The following is a 23,278-nucleotide window of genomic DNA, read 5'->3' as shown; positions in this document are numbered from 1 at the left end:
GCACCAATTAAAAACAATGGGTTGTCGCCGGGAAAAATGCTGCAACCCGAACAGTTAAAGACGTAGTTTGGGAGTGCTGAGGGCCCTTTAAACGGCAGACTCTCGAATTTGGTCAAGTACCCCGGAGTGCCCTGAAGAGGGCAATGCACCCCGATTAGATTGCGTTCGATCCTAAGCGTTTTAGGGGTTGCGGGCAGATTTACTAGTATCAAAGAGAATAGATAGTATAGAGGCGGATTGTCAATTTTTGTAGCCAAAATTTACTGCCATCTTTGGACACATGATTAAAACTTTTATAACGCCAACTTTCGCAACGAGAATAGGGCAAAGTTATGGCACCATCGCTCGAAAAGATGACACCATACCTTTCTTTGGCTTATACTCGAGTAGATGGCAATACTTTTTGATATTTAACAAATTTAATACATATCAGTGAAAGAATAAGGATCAAAGTCAAATGGCGTTCTAAAAGTTTTAATCATCTGTCGAAAGATGGCAGTAAATTGACTGTGACTACAAAATTGACTTTGTCAATACGCCTCTATTTAAAATTCTCTTTGCTAGTATGGTATAGACTACTTAGTATTCTATTGATTGGTTTGTGGCTGCTTTCGTGTTCTCTAGTGATGCGACGAATACGAATTGGTAATCGGGTGTGTAATGTTTTGTATACAACCAAAAAACTTATTTTCATTTTACATATAAACAGTGCATAATTTAAAGTGACCAAGTTGCATAAAAATAAAATGCATAAATAGCTATTTATGCAACAAGTGCGGAAAGTGTATGATTTCCGACGAGTGGAATTTTATTCACGAGCGAGCGAGCGAGTGTGTTTGTTGTGTAAAACAAAAAGCACTAGTGCGGAAAAGTAGTACTTTCCGCATGATATGGCTCCGTAGGAAACGCGCTTTTCGAGCACATGCATTGTAAAACTTTTTTCATGATTTGAAAAGGTATAATCATCTATCTGCATAATTTCACGTTGCATAATAAACAATCGGTATAAATAGTCACATCATTTATGTGTATATATTAACAAATACAGCTAGGACCCGACAACAAGTTGACGAAGCCCCGCTTCGCGGCGCTTCTGTTTTGGCTTTGAGGAGTAAATGGTAGCTAACACACTTACCTCGCTAAAACAATGTTCAGTTTTTAACTACAAAGTTTTAAACGTTATTTTTGATGCATCACTAGGTGCTTTATATTACAGTGTTAACATGGCGTGAATAGGTAACATTATTGAAATGAACACGGCGTGTTTCATAAACGATCTGATGTTGTTTATAGATAACTTATCATGTGCAATTATAGGTGTACTGTCATTATCGCAAATATTATTTGTTATTTTTTCCTGTGAACAAATTAATAACAAGTCTTTATTTCAAGTAAGCAAAACATGAATATAAATAGGATAAATGGCTTGATTTGACACGACAAAACTTTTAATGGAATTAAGTTGTCACGTTTAGAGGACCAAATGATTTAGATTGAATTTTACATCAAGTTTAAATTGCTTTAATAATATTGGAAATATCAATAGACAAAATTTACTTAGGTCATTCATTATAGAAATAGAATTTAGTTTAACATTCCGGTCCAAGAGTGGTCCCTTTTGGGATTCGTCCTTACATAGTATAATAAGTCTACACTGTGCCCTTCATTTCATTATGAATATTATTTCAAATTGTTTAGAATACATTATTGTGTACCGGTTAGAGGTGAAACTGTTAGTATTATTGCCTTATCAAAGTCATTAATCGTGGCACTAGAGGTTAAATGCTTTATATGAATTATTACAATATTGAAGCTTCTATCTCTTACAATATGAACTAATTTACTAATGGTGCTTACTATAGCCATTAATAGTTTTATTGTTGAATTCTCAAGTTTTGATGTTTCTGCTTATAGGTACTTGGCGATTGTTTTGAATTAGAACTAGTTTGAAGGTCTGTAGCCAATTAGGGAGTTCCTATTCTGGTATTCTAGACCTGTGGGATTAGTGTTATTAGTTTTGGGAGTGTCCGGATATCCAACATTGTATTTGAATTACAAGATTTACAAGTTGTATCATGGTTCTGAATAAGTTTTGTAATAAGTCACAAGCCACAAGTTGATCTAGTTTTGAATTTGGTTGGGTAATGTGAATTAACATCAGCATTCATAGGAAAAAGTTGGCCAGTCGCTTTCGAGAAAATTTACTCTACGGACATTAAAAAACAGTATTTATAAAAATATGTAAAAACTATTACACAACAATAATATCGTTTATGTGACTTTAATTTAACACTTTTATTAGGTAGGTATCTGATGTTGTTCAGCAACTAAGAATTACGAAAATTGACAATTACTCAAGACATCAACAGACGGCAGCGATGCTAAAGGAAATGCCTTATAAATATCCAAGTTCTCTAGATTGCCTTGCCAGGTTTCATAAAGAATTATTTATTCAAGACATCATCATCAGATCAAAGGACGAGGTTAATTAAATTCTTGTTCGTTCCTTCTTTCTATACCCAGTCAAATACTAAACCTGTAAAGTTAATACCGTCGAATAGTAAGGGGCATACAAATCAATAACTACGTCACATCTACTTTGAACCTTATTACGAATACATAAATCCTACGAATTACGGGTGTTGCCGTTACTGGTACCATCGACGATAAAGACTAGAGATGTCACGAATATTCGGCAAATATTCGGTATTTGGCCTATTCGGCCACTTTGCCTAATATTCGATAACCGGATTAGGAATACCGAATACTTATTACACCTACTTCTGAAGAAAATTTGCAAAGTTAATAATGCAAACCTTTATGTCTTCTTGGGAAGTTATTAATCCACCATACAAATTTTTCTTATTATTATTTTAACCTTGTTGTATAGTAAATTTAGGTGAATATTGTGTCTGAGAAAGCGATGAAACAAAAGAAATGCTATGTTATTTGCTTTATGAAAGCTTATTTAAATTGAAACGGTGTGTAGGTACATGTATGTAATGCACATTGGGCCTGACCAGGTTATTGAAGTTTTTTTTTTGAGTATTTGTTCCTTGCAAATGATATTTTTTTATCATAGACTAGATTTGCTTGACTCTAACTACATACTACATACACTACTTATGAGCAACATAATTTAAATCTTAGGAAACATTGACCATTGTAGGCGAACAGTTTTCATAAATGTGACACAAAATGTACGCATGCTGTATCGAAAATTCGGCCGCCGAATTAGGCGCTTCGGCTGAGTGTGGCCGAATATTCGGAATTCGGCCAAAACCACTACTCGTAGTATCGACGATAAAGACTGACTAATTTTGAACCTTACTGCAAAGACGTAACGTTACCAACGGTTAATAGTTTTGTAATACACGAGGCAATTGCCAAGAATCCGGTCATTTAGTCAATTGTGTCGAGGACGCCCTTGACGCGGCCTTCGGGAAAATTAATTCATTTCAAATGCTCTTATTTAATCGACTTTAAACTGTTGTGAGAAGGGAAACCTAGGCTCTCCGAAACATAATAACAAGTGAGTCTAAACCGTAAAATTATTTAACGCTCTTATTTAAATTTTATTATGATTCTTATTTCAATTCATTTTTCATAAATTGAGCATTTATCAGGGATAAGAGAATACTTAATCGTTAACGCTAATCGAAGAGTCATCATCATCATGTCAGCCGATAGACGTCCACTGCTGGACATAGGCCTCCCCCAAGGCTCGCCACTCCGACCGATTTTGTGCCGCTCGCATCCACCGAATTTCCGCGACCTTCACTAGGTCGTCGCTCCATCTTGTTGGAGGCCTACCTGTCGGTAGCTGTCGCTCGTCTTCCGGTAAGCGGACGCCATTCTAGAACCTTCCGGCCCCACCGGCCATCAGTTCTGCGAGCAATGTGCCCCGCCCACTGCCACTTAAGATTCGCAATTCTGCGAGATATGTCGGTGACCCTAGTTCTACTGCGGATATCATCATTTCTGATTCTATCACGCAGAGAAACCCCGAGCATAGCTCTCTCCATTGCCCTTGACCTTGAGCCTTCTTGTGAGGCCCATTGTTAGCGCCCCCGTCTCAGATCCGTATGTCATCATTGGCAACACACACTGCTCAAAGACTTTTGACTTAAGACACTGTGGTAACTTGGACAAAAGGTACTGCGGAGCTTTCCGAACGCTGCCCAACCGAGTCGGATTCGACGAGTGACCTCTTTCTCGAAGTTGGACCTACCTAACTGGACTGTTTGTCCTAGGTATACATAATCGTCAACAACTTCGAGCGCAGAGGCCTACGATTAATATGGGAGTTGGCACAACATGGACGTGGCGGAATCGAAAAGTACCGTAAAATGGGGTGAGTAGGGTTCGCGGGGAGAGTTAGGTTATGAATGGGGAGAGAAGGTTTGAAAGGAGGATGAGATGGGTTTTAGGGCTACAGCTACAAAAATTATGTATTCCAATTTAAAATGGAGCTATAGTAATACTCATAAATAAAAAAACGATCCAACAATCTTCCAAAATCACCTTTATATGAAAACCCATCTCACCCCAATTACGAGCCTCTACGGGGTGAGGTGGTTTTTCCTGTTTATCGTCAAAGTTATGACGTGGAACTACCCAAAATAATATAACAACTAAAATACAAACGTCCGGAACACTTATCATATACACCATTCAGTTTGCATATGTAAAAATAAAATGTTATCGAGGTTTGAATGTCAGTTTTGCTCCTACTCACCCCATTTTACGGTATTAAATAAAAATAAAACATAATTTTGTCAGACGTTGTTTGTAAAATGAATGCCTGTCAATTTTTGTTTGTAAAACAATTGTTCATCTTAAATACTATTGTCTAAAGAAATTAATAATGATAGGTAATACAGATATTATCATTATTAATTTCTTCTAATTTAGAAATTTTAATAAAATTACAAAAGTCGAACTTAATAATTCAAACGAAAACCAAACTGTCAAATGTTTTTATTTAGATTCTAAAACAATAATAAACATGTCTGTAACTTTAAGAAAAGCCACTTTAGTTTATAGAAACTGTAATTACATAGTTTGGGGTGTGAAACACAATCAAACAACTAAACAAACTAACTTAATTAGTTACTTGAGCTAATGGAACTTTAGAGTGAATTACCCTTTTTATCAAAGGTCAGAGTAATACTGTTGGCAACAAATATATGTATCTAACCAAAAGCACAGAATAAGTAATAGTATTATCATACAGAACGGCCACGCACCGCCCCGCCCCGACTCTAATGACCTCGCCCCGCGACAGCAGATTGACGGCCGTTTGCCGACCGCTCAGTATTATTTTTAAGCAACTTACACAATGGCGCATGCCGTGTGTACAGACGTGCCGTTCACACAGAAACGCAAGTGATTTTTGATGTATAGCGTGTCCGCCCTGTGCCAAAAGTGTAAAGGCGGGATTCCACCAGTGTGCGGCACTGTACGGCACAAGCAAATTCAGTACAAAAATGCTTGTGCCGCACACTAATAATATGTATTTATAATGCTGTCAGTTGCTTGTGAGTTTCGCTCACGCAGTATACGAACGGACCAGTACGAGGAAAATGCACGCGCGACTGACATCATTTAGATATCATATTGAAGTCACAATATAAGTTTGAATTGGCCTCCTGATCCTGTTGTGTCGAGTATATATCTATTTGCAATGTTTGAAAGGTTAGGCGCTTTTGATCATACTCTAAGGGCAAGCATCCCTATGTGAACCCAATGAATATTATATTAATTATAATATAACTAATGCTGAAGACACCGGTACAAACACTGGACAAGAGGCATTGGTCACTATTTATTTATCTATAAGCTTTTATTTAACAATGTTTTTATATTCGGGTCCAATCATGATTCAAGCTACCCAATACTCAATTGAGCGGAAACTTTACATATACATAACTAATATGTAAGTTGGGTGACAATGCAATATTATGGTACCTCCACCAAGCTGATGTGATGATGGATACGCAGAATAACAATTGGCCATATGAACTCTGTGATAAAACAACGCAAACTAATTGTATTTGCGTTTGTTAATTGTCCTGACGAATACCTATTAGTTGCCTGTTGAAACAAAAATTCAACGAAAAAAGCTTGTAACAAATATGAAATTTTGGCAAAAAAATATATTTCGCGAATTTCAAATTTCGCGCATTAAGCGGATTGCTTATGTATGGTTTAGCAAGCCATTTGCGCCAGTGGAAAAAGGCGGCAAATTTAAAAAAATGTAGGCGTGAAGGGTTGACCTCCCATAGAAAATTTTAATTTCGCGCCTTTTTCTACTCACAAACTGGGTTCGCCAGAGTATACTTAAAAATATACACATTTACTTTTGTTGGTTGCGGAAATCCCCGCTTTCTCTGACCATTCTGTTTCGAAAAATTTAAGAGTAGGGATTTTTTGCGGAATGTATCCCTCGCGTAAAGCGGGGTATTACTGTTATTGTAAGTAGGTATTCGTTATGTTTTCAAGTAACACAAATTAGATTATTTTCGGTTGAGTGTAAACCGCGTGACCCACGAACCCGAGTGACAAGGGTGGGTGGCAGTTTGAAGTTTTCTGTCTGATTAAATCCAACGGCTACTAAATCCGACCGTTAAACTTAGGCGAATCCATATAATATATACGATGAATTTAGGGTTGGTAGTGTTGGTAGTAACTTTATTTTTTATACTACGTCGGTGGCAAACAAGCATACGGCCCGCCTAATGTTAAGCAGTCTCCGTAGCCTGTGTACGCCTGCAACTCCAGAGGAGTTACATGCGCGTTGCCGACCCTAACACTCCTCTCCCTCGTTGAGCTCTGGCAACCTTACTCACCGGCAGAAACACAACACTATGAGTAGGGTCTAGTGTTATTTGGCTGCGGTTTTCTGTAAGGTGGAGGTACTTCCCCAGTCGGGCTCTGCTCTAGATCTGGAATGACATCCGCTGTGCTGTGCCCTACCACACAAAGCGAGATGACATTCACAGTGCCCATACCTCTCTTTTGGACGTAGTTTAAGGACATACCCGGGTCCACTCGTGTGTTTTGGCGTCTAAATTTGAAGCAATGTTACGAGGCTAATCGCTTAAAAACGCTTTTATTTTGTTATTGATTTTTTTTTCGTCAGATTTAAATTAAATGTCGCGGATAGATAGAGTTCCGTATTCTGTACAATATAAGCGCAATTTCACCATGTCCTAAAAAAACTTTCACTGATTAACCAAAATGTATGGGATTTTCGGAACTGAACGGAAAACTTGCATTTTTCCGGGACATGTTTTGATTTCGTATCGTCGGCCAGAATCAGCTCTTAAAACCAGCCAAATTTTATTGAAATCTAACAAAAAAAATCGACGACAAAATAATAATTGGTCCGTATGACGTTTGACATACGTATTGCCGAGGAGACATGTGCAAACTATTGATCACAATAATCGATAATATACCACAAGGTTACGATGTCGGTGCCGATGGAAACATGACTTTGTAATTCCAACGTCGTTTTATGACTGTAGTCTTAGAGGATATAACCAACGGAGACGCCTTCTCTGTAATATGCTGTAATAAAAAGTCTGCCAATTTTTGCGGGGGAGGGGAACTACAAATGTTACATACATTGACGCAACGGACGTACCCATGCCTTCGGGAATTTGCCTCGCCGATCCTTCATACAGCGAACCCGCTGACATTGAGATTCTTCTTGGGGCAAAAATCTTTTGGAACGTTCTCGGCACCAATCGCATTATCTTAGGCAAAAATGAACCCTTCCTCGTTGAGACAAAGCTAGGTTGGCTCTTAGTAGGTGCCATAGATCAACCTACCTCTGTCAAACCAGTTTGCTTGTTTTTGACCGACAAACAAACTGACACGACCCTTACGAAATTCTGGGAACTTGATACCATATCCCCGAAACATGACTTCACATCGGACGAAAACGCATGTGAAGAACTCTTTAACAAAACCACTAAGAGAGATAAAGACGGGCGTTTCGTAGTTACCGTGCCTCTGAAGGAATCTCCCGATTCCTTAGGAGACTCGTTCGGGATAGCCAAGCGCAGGTTTTTATCGCTCGAACGCAGGTTAGATAGGGACTCCTTATTAAAGGAGCGCTATGTAAATTTCATGGAGGAATATGAGGCTTTGGGTCATATGAGTGAAACTTTGCCTTGCAGTTCATTACCGTCGTATTATTTGCCCCACCACGCCGTGTTAAGAGAGTCTAGCACGACTACTAAGCTTCGCGTGGTATTCGACGCTTCAGCTGCCACTACATCAGGAAAATCTTTTAACGACATCCAATTAATAGGACCCAGGGTTCAGGACGACTTATTTTCCATCTTACTACGGTTTCGTCAACATAAATATGTAGTGTCAGCTGACATCGAGAAAATGTATCGGCAAATTCTTGTGGACGATGAACAACGTCAACTTCAGTTGATCTTATGGAGGGCAGACCATAATTTATTCCCTTAATACCGTGACTTACGGGACATCATCAGCTCCGTTTCTGAGTACGCGGTGCCTCTTACAGCTATCACAAGAGTCCAGTGACAAGCAAACGCAGGAAGCGATCGCCAGGGACTTTTATGTAGATGACTTCCTATCTGGCTCTCATTCTATAGATGATACTATGGCACTGTGTCGTAATGTAACAGATACGCTAAAAAATGCTAAATTCCACTTACGCAAATGGCAGTCCAATAATAAACAAATTCTTAAAGCCGTCGGTGAGGACCCATGCCTGAAAGAATGTGTGGATCTAAGCGAGAACGAGCTATCTAAAACGTTGGGTCTTAATTGGAGATGCACTCAAGATAGCCTTACGTTTCGCATAGACATCTCGTTACCAAAAGTAGTCACTAAAAGACACATTCTGTCAGTCATAGCCCAAATTTTTGACCCTCTAGGATTAGTAACGCCTTGCATAGTACAGGCGAAAATACTTATGCAGAAACTTTGGGTAAACCAGTGTTCTTGGGATGATCCGCTTACAGGAGACATACTTACATCCTGGGAGTACTTTGTCAAATCTCTGCCTTTTCTTAACAACGTTCATATACCTCGCTGGGCCTTGTGTGATACTCCTACGGCTGTTGATTTCCACGTCTTCACTGATGCGTCGGAGAAAGCATACGGAGCTTGCCTGTACGTCCGCTCCGTGGCCGGGGATGGCTCAGTGAGTGTTCACCTACTGGCTTCTAAAAGTAAAGTCGCGCCGATTAAAGCTACAACTATTCCTCGTCTTGAGCTTTGCGGGGCCTTATTAGGCGCAAGGTTGTGCACAAAGGTTCTAGAGTCACTTACCCGGAAACCAGACCATTGCGTATTTTGGTGTGACTCGATGATAGTCATGGGTTGGCTATCATCATCTCCTTGTTCATTACGGCCTTTTGTCAAAAACCGGATATCAGAGATCCAGGAAAGCTCCAAAGCCGCTTCTTGGCGCTACGTACCTTCAAAGGAGAATCCTGCAGATCTGGTATCTCGAGGTTTAGGTGCCGACCTCATAATGAACTCTTCCTTGTGGTGGTCGGGACCATCATTCTTGAAGCAGAACATGGCCTATTGGCCGTCTGCCCCAAGGTCTGGTAACCAGTCTCCACTGCCAGAGATGTTACCGGCTAAAGCATTTGTCGCATGTCCCATGTATATGTTTATCAGGGGATAACTCTTGCAACCCAATAGAACATTTAATTAAAAACAAATCATCATATTCAAAATTGCAACGGATAATAGCGTATACACTTAGATTCATCCACAATTGTAAAAAAGAAAATACTAAGACAACCGGTGGTCTTACGTTAGTTGAGCTAGAATCGGCTTCAGTTCTACTTCTTCGCAGGTCCCAACAAGACTCTTTTCCTGACGAGTACGAACTTCTTAAAACAGGCAAATCATTGCCAAAGAAAAGCCGGCTTAGTTCGCTATCGCCATTTTTTGATTCAGGGCTTATTAGAGTCGGGGGTCGACTTGTCAACTCATTCTATGACTATGGCATAAAGCATCCTATAGTCATTTGTAGTAAGCATCATCTTGCAAGGCTGCTTTTTAAAATGTTCCACTTACGTCTACTTCACGCGCCTCCTCAATTACTTCTAGCGACTATAAAACTTAACTACTGGCCGCTCGGAGGAAGAAACTTGGCAAAACAGGTTGTCCATACTTGTGTTCCATTGAAGGGTGAAACAGTGCAACCAATAATGGGTAACTTGCCGAAGGAAAGGTTGCACCTTGAATATCCGTTCCTTGAAACAGGCACCGATTATGCCGGTCCAATTCTTATAGCTGACCGCAAAGGTAGGGGGTGTAGGCTCGTCTTCGTAACGTCAAAATAGCCATGTCAGATAAACGTCCGTCCGTACATTGTGTATGACCATTGGCCGAATATTTTCGACAGAGGGGAACGCCTGTTAATGGCTACTCCGAGACTGTAGTAAACGATTAAACTAGAAGTAAACGATCTGTACACGCGGCATTCGTCATTGTGTAAGTTCCTTAAACAGTACTGAGCGGTCGGCAAAAGATCGTCAATCTGCTGTCGCGAGGCGAGGTAGGTACAAAAGAATACATAGAAATTAGAGCGGGAGTTTTTAAATACAAACCTCTATTTTATTTGTATAGCAATTCTTAGCAATGACTAATATCAGACAGATATTTGTTACTTTAATGTTCATGCCAAGTTTTATGTTATTGCTTGTCGTTTTAACCGCATGTCTTTGAAAGCGTTACTTCTATAGCGTAATATTTTTTGGAGTGGGGAGGCAGAAATAATTGATTACTGTGTGATACCTATAAAAGCAAATGCAAAGATCAGAAATTAATCTGTCAACCGCAGACCTGTATATAATATTAGTTACGTTAAAAAAATCTTGAGTCGTTTCATTAAAGCAATCTTCTTTCGTTTCGCTCCGTTTTGAGTGCTGTCTTTTAAGGTTTCCATCCTTTGAGGTCTTATTTATGTTTCAAAAGGTAGTAAAGTATAGGTTGATTAGACAGAACTTCAAACGAGTGTATCGAACTTAGAGGATATAACCAACGGAGACGCCTTGTCTGTAATTTGCTGTACAAAAAAGTGGCAAAAGTTGTTCGTAGGAATCTCGAGGAATTCAGAATGCGTGGTCCAAACTATCGTCATGGATATAATATTCTACCAAATAGACACAGACTGAAAAAATCGGAGCAATGTGTGTGGTATATAGGTCCCAAAATTTACAACCGATTGCCCAATGACTTAAAACTAGTTGAAATGTCCGACACCATATTTATAACCAAGCTCAAGGAGTACTTAACAGAGAAAGCTTTTTACTCGGTAGATGAATTTATAAATAGAATAGACTAACATAATATTCTAAATGCCTGTGACATACTGCTATATTTTATAATTTAATGATGTCTAATAAATTTAACTGGATAAGTCTAATGTAATTATTCATGTAGAAATACTACATGAATAATGACATATTTATAATTGTATGTAAAGTGTGCTAAACAGAAAATGTTAAATGACGTGTAACGCTTGTTATCAATAAACGATTGATTGATTGATTGAAAAGTCTGCCAATTTTTGCGGGGGAGGGGAACGTCAAATGTATACGAAACGTCAAATTAGCCATGTCAGATAAACGTCAGTCCATACATTGTGTATGACCATTGGCTGAATATTTTCGACAGAGGGGAACGCCTGTTAATGGCTACTCCATTTGGTTATATCTAAGGTATCGAATGATTAATATAACCTACTTAACCACATAAAGGCACTAGCGGAGTTTCATCTATCAAAATTAAATTATAAATGTATATTGTTTATATACCTACTTTTTATTATAAGAAAACAGATATGCCCTTAACTGTTTGTAATAATTATCGCCCAGAAAAAAATACTGAATTTATGCCTGGACTGTCTAAAAGCGCAAATCAGTATTTTAACATATTTTCTTGTTTGCAGATCTTACCAAAATGGGAAGCAGTGAAAACCGGAACGATATCATTCAAATTTAGGACGAATGAACCTAACGGTCTCATTCTCTTCAATATGGGCGCCAAGCCACCAAGGGTAGGTTGCACGGTAAGGGGTGAAGCTTTTGGGGTTGGCCGATCAATATCCAGATCATCACCATGGTCATCAATAAGATCATCAATAAAGTCATCGCCATTGACATTATCATCAAATACTTAAGGTTTCATTATGGAGGATTGCATTTTTAATCAGGCTGTTTTGTTTTGCTTTTGATTCGTGACAACGTCTTATGGTCTTTATAAATTTAAAATAATACTTTGTCAGTGGAAAAAACGGCAAAATTAAAAAATGTAGGCGCGATGGTGTGACCTCCCATAGAAAATTTGAGTATAGTTAAGTTTTATTTACTTTCTGAACAAATCGCTGCAGAATGTTAGCCTCGGGATACATTTGAAAATTTTGAAACGTTGATTTGAGAACTTGCCTACTGATATGTTACAAAGTATTGTCGTAAGTAATATAGTCAGAACAAAATTACGAAAAAAATATTCGGTACATGGCAGGTTGTTAGTTGTATAAATTTAGGCCGGAAACTTTTTAGAGGAACCTGCCAGTTATACTGTCTTTCTACTGAGGCGGAGAAAACCGGAGATGAGAGGTATCAGCCAATATAATTGGTTAATCCAGCGGAGCGTAGAAGAAATGTGGATTATAACGAATGCTATTGATTGATTTTTCTCAGCTCCACTCATCTCCTCAAAGACTAACTACACTCATGCGTCTGAAAATAATTTATGATAATACTGTACAGTACAGATAGGCGCCTCAGTGTAAAGGCATTCTAACTCTGTCTAGATATTTGATTTTCTAAACTTGTTTACTTACATCATTAATTATTATCGTTAGCCAACTTTAGAAAACTTCTCATTCATTAAAAGACGTTATCACTAAAACATAGCTATGCTATTAAAAGCAGCGCCATTTTTATACAAATCGTTCTTCATTGCAATTCTCTATACAAACATCACTCAATGGATAAGCAATTTTGATTTGATCAAACGATAAAATCTATTCGATCAAAACAAAATAATCCCTTGAAAGCCTGCATGGTAGGCTCAGACAATCGGAAAATTAATACACATAAATAGGGGAATTTGTGTAAGGTACCTTATAAAGTTTCACCCACTATTTAAGTGTTGAAGTGTTTTTATGTTTATATGTTACTTGGGCACTGTAGAAGCGAGCACCGACACTGATAGGTAACACGTATTTCGTGCTTGGGAAAGGCGGAAATGTCTAATCTTTTAGGCATTTGAAGGCAGGATTGTATTGCTAACGCAGAGGAATTTTCAAGCTTGACTATAGAGAGGGCTTTATTAATACCTACACAAATTTGCACTATTGCTTCTTTAAATTACTAAATCACTAAATTATTTTCTAATGTAATTATCATTCTGATCTTCAAGCTTCTACCAGTCAATCTCTTTAATATTCTCACAAGCTACTTCAAAATTATCTTTAATTTTTTTCACCAATATGAAAATCTAAAATTTTTGCCTTTTGATTCTAACAAACTTTTTTATTGACGCTAATCCGATCAAATTCAATAGAAGCATGCCCAGAATTTCTGTATTCAAATTGCCCGTGAATAGTTTGCATGCATTACGTGAGTTTGCGACAGTTTTTATTTTCCTGTGAGTTACAACTTTATTGATTTCTGCTAGGTTAGGTTCTATTTTAGGTTTGTGATCAGTATTGAAATTTATTTGCATGGTTACTGTTGTTGTAGCATACGGAGTGAAATTAAATGGATGTAATCGATCTTTGCAAACAAGGCACCTTTCAATGTCACTGCTTTCTAAATAATGTAATGAGCAAATAAAACCATTTATAGATAGTTTATATAAAACTAGTCTTTAAAAATTAATGTGGCCAACTTGGATACCAGTATGTTGGTCACATTTTTAATATTATTTGAGACTTTTGATATCTTTAAAACTAATCGTCTGGTCGTAAATTAGATTTAGGAGTATGATAAATTACCGAAGACCTATTTGACCTGCTCCTGATTAACATCATTATGTTGATTGACGAGGATAGCGATAATAATAGTTTTAACTCTTTGGACGCTCTAGGTGACCCCTAAAACCATCATTAATCTAATAGTTATGTTTAATGGTTACGCTACAGAAACCAATACACAGATAAGGTTATGATAAACTGTCTACTTATTGAATCCTTTGTATATTTTTTACCTTTTTATGCGTTTAGCTAAGGTGTCTGTCTTGGTTGTACTTATCTGTATAACATGACATGACGTTCAAATTGTTAATTGTAACAGCTTTCTAATAAAAAGTACCCGTAGCGCATTAGTTATCACACACTAGCCGAAATGCATGCTAGCTCCTAGAAAATAAAAACCATAATAGCCTGGCACGGACCACTTTCCAGGCGGATCTGTTCGCCGTGGAGATGCTGAACGGGTACATCTACGTGCACATGGACCTTGGATCAGGGGGGGTGAGGGTGCGAGCGTCGAGGAGGAGGGTGGATGACACGAACTGGCATGAGTTCTTGTTAAGGAGGACTGGGAGGGACGGGAGGGTTACGGTGGACGGCGCTAATGCGGAGTTTAAGACGCCTGGTGAGTGTAGAATTAATCCTTACTACCTAATATTACTGAGCCAGAACCCTTTTGTTTTGCTGCAACGCACACAGCAAACCTACCTACCTTTTATTGATGCTTCTTGTGCTTTAATTTATTTTTATTTTGGTGTTGTTATTGTTATATATATCTAATTTGTTTTTTATTTTAATTTTATTTTGGCATTGTTGTTGTTTATGTGTTGGTATTAGTCTTCCGTGACCACAGCTAGTGCAACCTAACTGAAACGTCGGAAAAAAGGTTAAATAATGAAATTTAATCGCGTTGGACCCGTTAATGACATTAATTATATTGTTATTATTTCTATTTTTTGTCTATATGTGCGTACTGGCAAACGAATAAATGGTTTATCTATCTATCTCTGATATTATGAAAGCGGCAGTTACTTTGTCTGTCTGTTACCTTTTCTCGTTTAAACCGCTGAACTGATTTAAGTAGAATTTGGTAAGGATAGTTTGAGTCTCGAGGAACGACAGGATAGTTTTCATTACAGAAATAATGAATAGAGTTCTTATCACACCGATGCGGTTTTTGCAGTTCGAGCAGGACATCGCTATAACGCTGTGTCGCTTACACATTGTCGGGCCGTGCGGAAACCGCATCACTGTCATATACTTAACCTAACTTGAAGAGTAAATTGTGATTATAAGATCCCTGTTCTTAAAAAGCCTAAGCTAGGCGCTCCCCTAAGGCGCATATTAAGGATGTGGTGGAAATATTCGCTGTCAACGGGTAAGTCTCGGTAGCTCAGTTGGTAGAGCGGCGGACTGGTATTTCGAAGTTTCGAGTACGAGTCTCGCCCAAGACAGTGAGCCACTTTCCCTTTATTTCTAAGCATTCATGTACTTACAAACTTTCCATTTCCAGGAGAGTCAAATCAACTGGAACTCGATGGCGCCCTCTTCGTCGGCGGCCTTGGGTCGGAATACTCCGCAGCCAAGACACCCCCAGTGTTGTGGACTGCAGCATTAAGGCAGGGCTTCGTCGGCTGTGTGAGGGACTTGGTGCTGAACGGCAAATCCCAGGATCTAACAGCATATGCGAGACAGCAGGATTCTGGTGAGGAGCAGTCCTAAGTCCTAAGAAATACAGATTTTAGCTGTGGTCTGTTTTATGATATAAGAAGCAAACGAGCAGACGAATCGCCTCGCCTGATGGTAAGCATTTACCGTCACCTATGGACACTCGCAGGTCGTAGTAACGGTCCAGAAATACCGCAGGCGACAGTTAATTCCACAGTTTAGGTGTGCGAGGCAGGAAGTGTGACTGTTGGACACAGCGTGCAGCAGCGGCGTTTAGAAGATCCGGATACTAAGCGCCATCTCCGTAAGACGCGACCGAAGCCCTCATATTCCCACACCTACAACTCAGCCAGCCAGCTATATTGCTTTCAGTTTGTGTTTGGTTTAATCTTGACCAGTGAATTTACGAGATTACTCCGAAGAATGCATTATAACATAGTTGCACTCGGATTTCTATTCCAACCTCCTTTTGATCGAAACACTGCGAATAAGTTTTCGATGGCATCTTGATTCATTTTGTTAGTTATTACAAATTTAATCAAAGGTTCTTGGAGCAGTTCGTCACTAAGCATTAAAATAGCATTACATGACTGAACCATTGCATCAAAACAAGGAGGTCTCGTGTAAATTTTAGTAACTGCCTCATTTTTTTCTTTTTTATAAGAAATCTTTTTCAACTTGAACAATATGTTTTTTTCCGTCTATAATTGCCTGACGAGCCAAACTCATTTCCTTTGTAATAGCACACCTGTAAACATTGCATTTGGTTCGAATCTTTTTCGGCTGTTTAGACCATTAAACATGTTATTAACCTTATCTATAAACTGCGAAGAATATGCGGTTTCACTTTGAAGTTCACCTGTTTCTTTATTATTATTATTACAGCTTTATTTTCCACTTAGCAATGTATTTTTCAATTTATACTTTATCTATATCTATGTCTTTGTTATGTGGCCCCTCTGAGGGCCTCCTCCATTCTTTTCCACCTTTCCCTGTCCTTTGCCGTATACATCCAGCTTTTTCCTGCTGTGTTTATTATGTCATCGGCCCATCTTTTCTTTAGTCTTCCACATCAATCAATCAATCATGTTTCTTTAGCTGTCTTAATTGCTGCTGCCATCGAGTGACTAAAAATTTGTGTCGCAAGCGATACATTCATCTTCTGAAATGGATTTGGATTTAAGTGTTTATCTGATTTTAATAAACATCTACTTTTGTCTGACTTTTTATCAATTTTAAATGTCTGTACAACATCTTTGTTGTGCCACCATCACTACCATTGCGTCCAGAAGTCAGCAGCCGCCGCGGTCACCATTGCAGCAGAATATGGTGTTGAACGGCAAGCCGTATGGGTCTGGCGGCATTTGCGAAACAATAGGGTTCGGTTGGAGGCATGTTTTAGGCTGCGGGCTCGCCGTGCCGCTGGTCGCGTACGTGTTGAACGGCAAGCCGTGTGGGTCGGGCGGCATTTGCGAAACAATAGGGTTCGGTTGGAGGCATGTTTTAGGCTGCGGGCTCGCCGTGCCGCTGGTCGCGTACGTGTTGAACGGCAAGCCGTGTGGGTCGGGCGGCATTTGCGAAACAATAGGGTTCGGTTGGAGGTGGAGGCATGTTTTAGGCTGCGGGCTCGCAGTGCCGCTGGTCGCGTACGTGTTGAACGGCAAGCCGTATGGGTCTGGCGGCATTTGCGAAACAATAGGGTTCGGTTGTAGGCATGTTTTAGGCTGCGGGCTCGCCGTGCCGCTGGTTGCGTACGTGTTAAACGGCAAGCCGTATGAGTCTGGCGGCATTTGCGAAACAATAGGGTTCGGTTGGAGGCTTGTTTTAGGCTGCGGGCTCGCGGTGCCGCTGGTCGCATACGTCCAGTCTGCGGCCTTAAAGCCTCATATTCATTAGACTTAAAACAATGAAGACGGTCACTTCTTATGCATATTAAATTAGCGCAGTACATGACTCGCTTTCATTTGCCTTGGCTGTAAATACGAGTAGTTAGAAAAACTGCCATAACTCATGAGGTCATTACATTAAAGTGTTTATCTAAATTAAGAAAGTTATTCAGCTTTTTAAAGAAAAAATACCTACAAATAACATGTAGTCAAATAAATGCTGGCTTTTTTTTGTAAAACAACAATGACAATGAAGAACATTCAATTAACTAAACTGAACGTTATCAATCACTTAAATTTTTTAAACCGAAAGTACCTACCCAAAGTAAAATTGGAAACAATTATTTTGAGTGATATTAAATACCTGTGTAAAATTTTTTTAAACAATTATTTTAATGGACATTCGAATGAATATATAAGAACCAAAATAAATTTCATCTTTTTAATAAATGAGCAGAATGAGAGAAAATCAATGAGAGCCGAAAGGCAAAAGGAACAAAATCAAAACAGGTCATAATAATCATGTTACCTTGGCTTGTACCGAGCGTCTACTGGCCGGCTCGGCTGGCTCTAGAACTCGGTCCTTAGAGGCCAATTCGAACTTATATTGTGACATCAAAATGATATCTAAATGATGTCAGTCGCGCTTGCATTTTGCTCGTACTTGACCGTACATGATTTGGTACACGTACCTAGTGATATGCTGGATATAATGATTTAAACATAATTTTTACTGTTATTATTATTGTTCCAGCATCCGTGCGCCCCGCATGCCATGTGCTAATGAAGCAATGCGTCAACTCCCCGTGCCAACACGGAGGCGTCTGTTCAGAGGGCTGGAACCGACCTCTGTGCGATTGTTCCTCTACTAACTATGGCGGGCCAACTTGCGGGCGAGGTAAGTTCATCCGTCTGCCCCGCATGCCATGTGCTAATGAAGCAATGCGTCAACTCCCCGTGCCAACACTGAGGCGTCAGTTCAGAGGGCTGGAACCGACCTCTGTGCGATTGTTCCTCTACTAACTATCGCGGGCCAACTTGCGGGCGAGGTAAGTTCATCCGTGCGCCCCGTATGCCATGTGCTGGTGAAGCAATGCGTCAACTCCTCGTGCCAACACGGAGGAATCTGTTCAGAGGGCTGGAACCGACCTCTGTGCGATTGTTCCTCTACTAACTATGGCGGGCCAACTTGTGGGCGAGGTAAGATCATTCGTCCGCCCCGCATGCCATGTACTGATGAAGCAATGCGTCAACTCCTCGTGCCAACACGGAGGAATCTGTTCAGAGGGCTGGAACCGACCTCTGTGCGATTGTTCCTCTACTAACTATGGCGGGCCAACTTGTGGGCGAGGTAAGATCATTCGTCCGCCCCGCATGCCATGTACTGATGAAGCAATGCGTCAAATCCCCGTGCCAACACGAAGGCGTCTGCTCAGAGGGCTGGAACCGACCTTTGTGCCATTTTGCTTCTACCAACTATGGCGGGCCAACTTATGGGCGAGGTAAGTTCTTATTCCTGATTAAAACCGGCAACTTTTACCTACCTTAAAGGTCACGGCGGTATCCGTCCCAATTTCTGGACTAAATGCCATCTTAGAAAGACTAGGCGATGCCATATACTAAAGAACCGACGTCTTCAGCTACTGTGGCTAACATCCACAACTAACGGCGCGATTCGGGAAATGAATTAGAGATTCACTAGATATGAAATAGTAAAGATATATGCCGTTCCGCGTCAAAAGGTACCTTATGGCGGCTGGCAATATTATATTAATTGGAGCGGCGTTAATAACAGCGTAAGCGCCAACCGCCAAAAGGTACCTTTACCCGTGGGACGGCACATATCTTTACTATTTCATATCTAGTGAATCTCTAATTCACTTTCCGAATCGCGCCGTAATTCTCATATAAACTACATGGGTACCTACAAATGGTTGACAACGTGCATGTTTTTCCTTTGATGTTATTTTTTTGCAAAAGCTCATCCCACAGAGTATTCACAGAGACAAAAAATAACAAACAAAAAAGAGCGATATTCCTTCTGTCCAATTACCGAAAGTTAATGTCCCTGAAGGGCTTCTATTGTGGCGTCCGCCCCATAGCGCCCTCGTAAATTCGTTAATAGTAATATGTAAGGTTCCCTTGACTTCCCATGTTAGCTATTCAGTAAATGCTGCAACAATCGTGCGTTCTTAGTTTTGGGGTTGGAACCTAACCAAAGCCTTATTTATACAACAAGCAGTTACAAGAACCAGTGACGTACAAATAAGACTTGGATTAGGTTTAATTTAAACGTAAACAGAAACTTAACACTTTTTATACAATTATACAAATTTTACCTGCATAAGACGCAGCCCTCATTAATACTGTTAACACAAATCATAAGCATTGAGTCACAATAAATAAATACAATCAAAGTTGTGCTATTTGCAACAAAACTCCATCAGAAAATTGATATTTAAAACAAAAGACGGGCGAATGGCTTAGTTTTTTAACCGACTTCAAGATTTCAAAGGAGGAGGTTCTCAATTCGGTTGTTTGTTTTTTTTTTTTTTTAATGTTTGTTACTCCATAACTCCGTCATTTCTAGACCGATTTTGAAAATTCTTTTTTTGATTGTAAGTATATACATACAGATTGGTCCCGTTTTCGTCAAAAAGCAGTTCTGATGATGGGATCCATGAGGAATCGAGGGAACTCGTCAAATGTTAAAGGCATACATATAGTGATTTTAGTATTTTCATCAACAAATCAAGCACTTACATTTAAAAAAGTGACATTTGATGAAGTGGAACTGCTGATCATGATCAGAACGGAACTCTTCAATGACGCATAGTTCACGTTTGGCGATTTGTCCTCTTCGTTATGTTTGTTAAGCAAGTTAGGTTTTCAAGAAACATTTTTGTCAAGCTCGAGTTCTGATGATGGGATCCATGAGGAATCGAGGGAACTCCTCAAATGTGAAAGGCATACATATAGTGATTTTTTTATTTTTATAAACAAATCCAGCACTTCCATTTTAAAAAGTGACATTTGATGAAGTGGAACTGCTGATGATGATCAGAACGGAACTCTTCAATGACGCATAGTTCACGTTTGGCGATTTGTCCTCTTCCTTATGGACCCAGACCTAAACTTGGACCCGGACTCGGACCCGGACCCGGGTCTGAACATGGACCCCAACTCGGACCCGGACCCGGATCGAACTCTGACCCAAACTTGGACCCGGACAGCCGGACACGGACCCGGACTCTGATCCGGACCCGGAAATGCTACTAGAAAAGTGGGTTAGGTGGGTGGTTGGGTTTTGAACTGCGATTCTCACAGAACAGAACTGCTATCAGAAAAGTAGGTTAGGTTAGAGCTGTGACCCTTACAGAAACGAAATGCTATCAGAAAAGTAGGTTAGGTTAGGTTAGAACTGCGACCCCTACAGAAACGAAATGCTACTAGAAAAGTGGGTGGTTTTACCTCCTTTTCTACATTATTAGGCAAAAGATGCTGTCTTTTTCATTTCATTGTCTGGAATCTAAGAGTGCACCATCAACAATAAGTGAACTTTCAGCGGCATCCCCCATTGAAGTCGGTTTTTTTTTCTTAAAAATTATTTTACAACCGGCCAGTGCGCGCGGTGACTGCACTATGCAGGTTTACCATGTTACAAAATATAATTGTGACGTTTTCAATCAAGAGGTACCACATTGTTGTTTGTCGATAAGGATGATTTCAAATTGAAGCTATATGGAAATAGCGCCTTATTGACAACCATCAACAATAAGTGAACTTTCAGCGGCATCCCCCATTGAAGTCGGTTTTTTTTTCTTAAAAATTATTTTACAACCGGCCAGTGCGCGCGGTGACTGCACTATGCAGGTTTACCATGTTACAAAATATAATTGTGACGTTTTCAATCAAGAGGTACCACATTGTCGTTTGTCGATAAGGATGATTTCAAATTGAAGCTATATGGAAATAGCGCCTTATTGACAACCGACAATAAGTACCCTTTTGGATGAAAATGGCACAATTATTTAAGCCTGTTAAACTAGAACCCAGTCCAATCAAATAACTGTTCAATTATAATGTAATTTTACATTGTTAAAACTAAATTTAGTGCCCCTATAACAATTATCGTTCTTAACCGACATGAAATTACTATGACACTAAAACTAATAATCGTTAAAGTAACCTAGGTTATAACCGTTTTGTGGAACAATTTGGTATTTGACATTAATGAAGATAACGGTTTCCGATATGTTCGATTTCTGGGAATATACCAATTAGATTTAGCCAATTAAAGCCATATTCAAGATATCTGTAAGCCCCTTGTTCATATGTTTAAGTATATCTGGTGGCAATTATACAGGTGGGTAACGACCCACTCAGGAGGTGGGTTGGTTAGTAATACAAGTAGTACCTACTAAAGAGAGATTGCAAGTTTTACAGCTAAGTACAAGCTAGGTTCTTTTCAATGAAAACACTTTCCCTATATAAACTTTCTATATACTTTTCCTATAAATAGGAAGAACAAATTCAGTTCAAAATAACGAAAATAACTGTCAATAAGAATATAATAGATAGAATAGAATAGAATAGAATAGAAATAATTTATTCGTTAGCACTCACAAATAGAAAGTTATACAAAACAGAGAAACATAAATAAAAAGAAAAAGTGCCACGAAATGGTCTCACCTCAGCATGTTGCTGGCGACTTCCAGCGCTGATAAGGACTTTTATAACTCCTCAGCACGCTGGGTTCTCCATACAAACGTAAAATTACGCTCTCATTTAAAAACGACCAGCTAGATTGCTGAGAAACTTTGTACTTACAATAGGATAAAGGTATATAATTAGTTTATGTAGTTTATGTAGCTTCAGATACCATAGCTAAAAAAAAGCACCAAATTGAAGTTTTTCATACAAAACTTGATTTTGCTCTATTTCGTTTGTTTTATAAGCTGGAGCTATATTACTAAAATACTTAGTTATATATTGCTCGGAGCTAACTGTGGAACTTTTAAATTATTCACCCCCGTCAGACCGCACCTTGTAAATGTTACTTTTAAATCACACCTTAAATTATTAAAAGTGGACTAACTAGAGAGTCGTTATGTTATTAATAGGGGTTATTATTTCAATGTTCTGCCGCCAGAGTGTAGCACTAGCGCCTATCGTAAACCATTGAGTAACTTATACATACTGTGCCTTAAACCGTTTTTTGGCAACGTTTCACAGATAATAAATTAATTATTTAATTAATTAAAAGCTTTTATTTCGGATTAATTACATCCATAGAATTACATATTATTAAAATTAAAATTAAAATTAAAAAAAATTAAATTAATATTAAACTTAAAACTAACTTAAACTAAACATATTTTAAAACATATTTAATAAAATATGACATTGATGCATCAAGGCGGTTTGTTTACAAATTTAGTTATGTGCCTCTTTATCGCTCGAATATGCAAGTGATAGAGAGGTAAGATAACGAAATTTCGTTTTTCTTGTTTCGCGGAAGACCCTCAGATTGTGATGGATTGCGATAGTGGCGCCCCCTATATAGGGGGTGCCGTAATTGTCGAAAATTCTATAATTACAGGGATATGATTCCGATAAAATAATCGTACTTCGTTGTTTTGGGAAATGTTACGTACGTGTGCTGGCTTGCTAGCCAGAACCGAACTGGGGGTACCCGCAGATCTTCCTATGTACCCACATGTCAATATAT

The 23,278-nt window shown here is 39.1% G+C and overlaps 1 protein-coding gene across 1 annotated transcript in view; it reads left to right on the top strand.

Moving 5' to 3' along the window:
- LOC134748368 (neurexin 1) overlaps positions 1 to 23,278 on the top strand; it is a 211,810-nt gene that overhangs the window by 174,224 nt on the left and 14,308 nt on the right. The window contains exons 11-14 of the mRNA XM_063683153.1: positions 11,963 to 12,082; positions 14,426 to 14,618; positions 15,507 to 15,698; positions 18,302 to 18,445. Of these exons, the coding sequence (XP_063539223.1) occupies positions 11,963 to 12,082; positions 14,426 to 14,618; positions 15,507 to 15,698; positions 18,302 to 18,445 (649 nt within the window). The remainder of the gene's footprint in view (positions 1 to 11,962; positions 12,083 to 14,425; positions 14,619 to 15,506; positions 15,699 to 18,301; positions 18,446 to 23,278) is intronic.

The sequence above is a fragment of the Cydia strobilella genome, chromosome 16 (genome assembly GCF_947568885.1).
Source record: "Cydia strobilella chromosome 16, ilCydStro3.1, whole genome shotgun sequence".
Classification (NCBI taxonomy): Eukaryota; Metazoa; Arthropoda; class Insecta; order Lepidoptera; family Tortricidae; genus Cydia; species Cydia strobilella.
The sequence above is the reverse complement of the archived record's forward strand: the minus strand, read 5'-3'. Positions and strand labels throughout refer to the sequence as shown.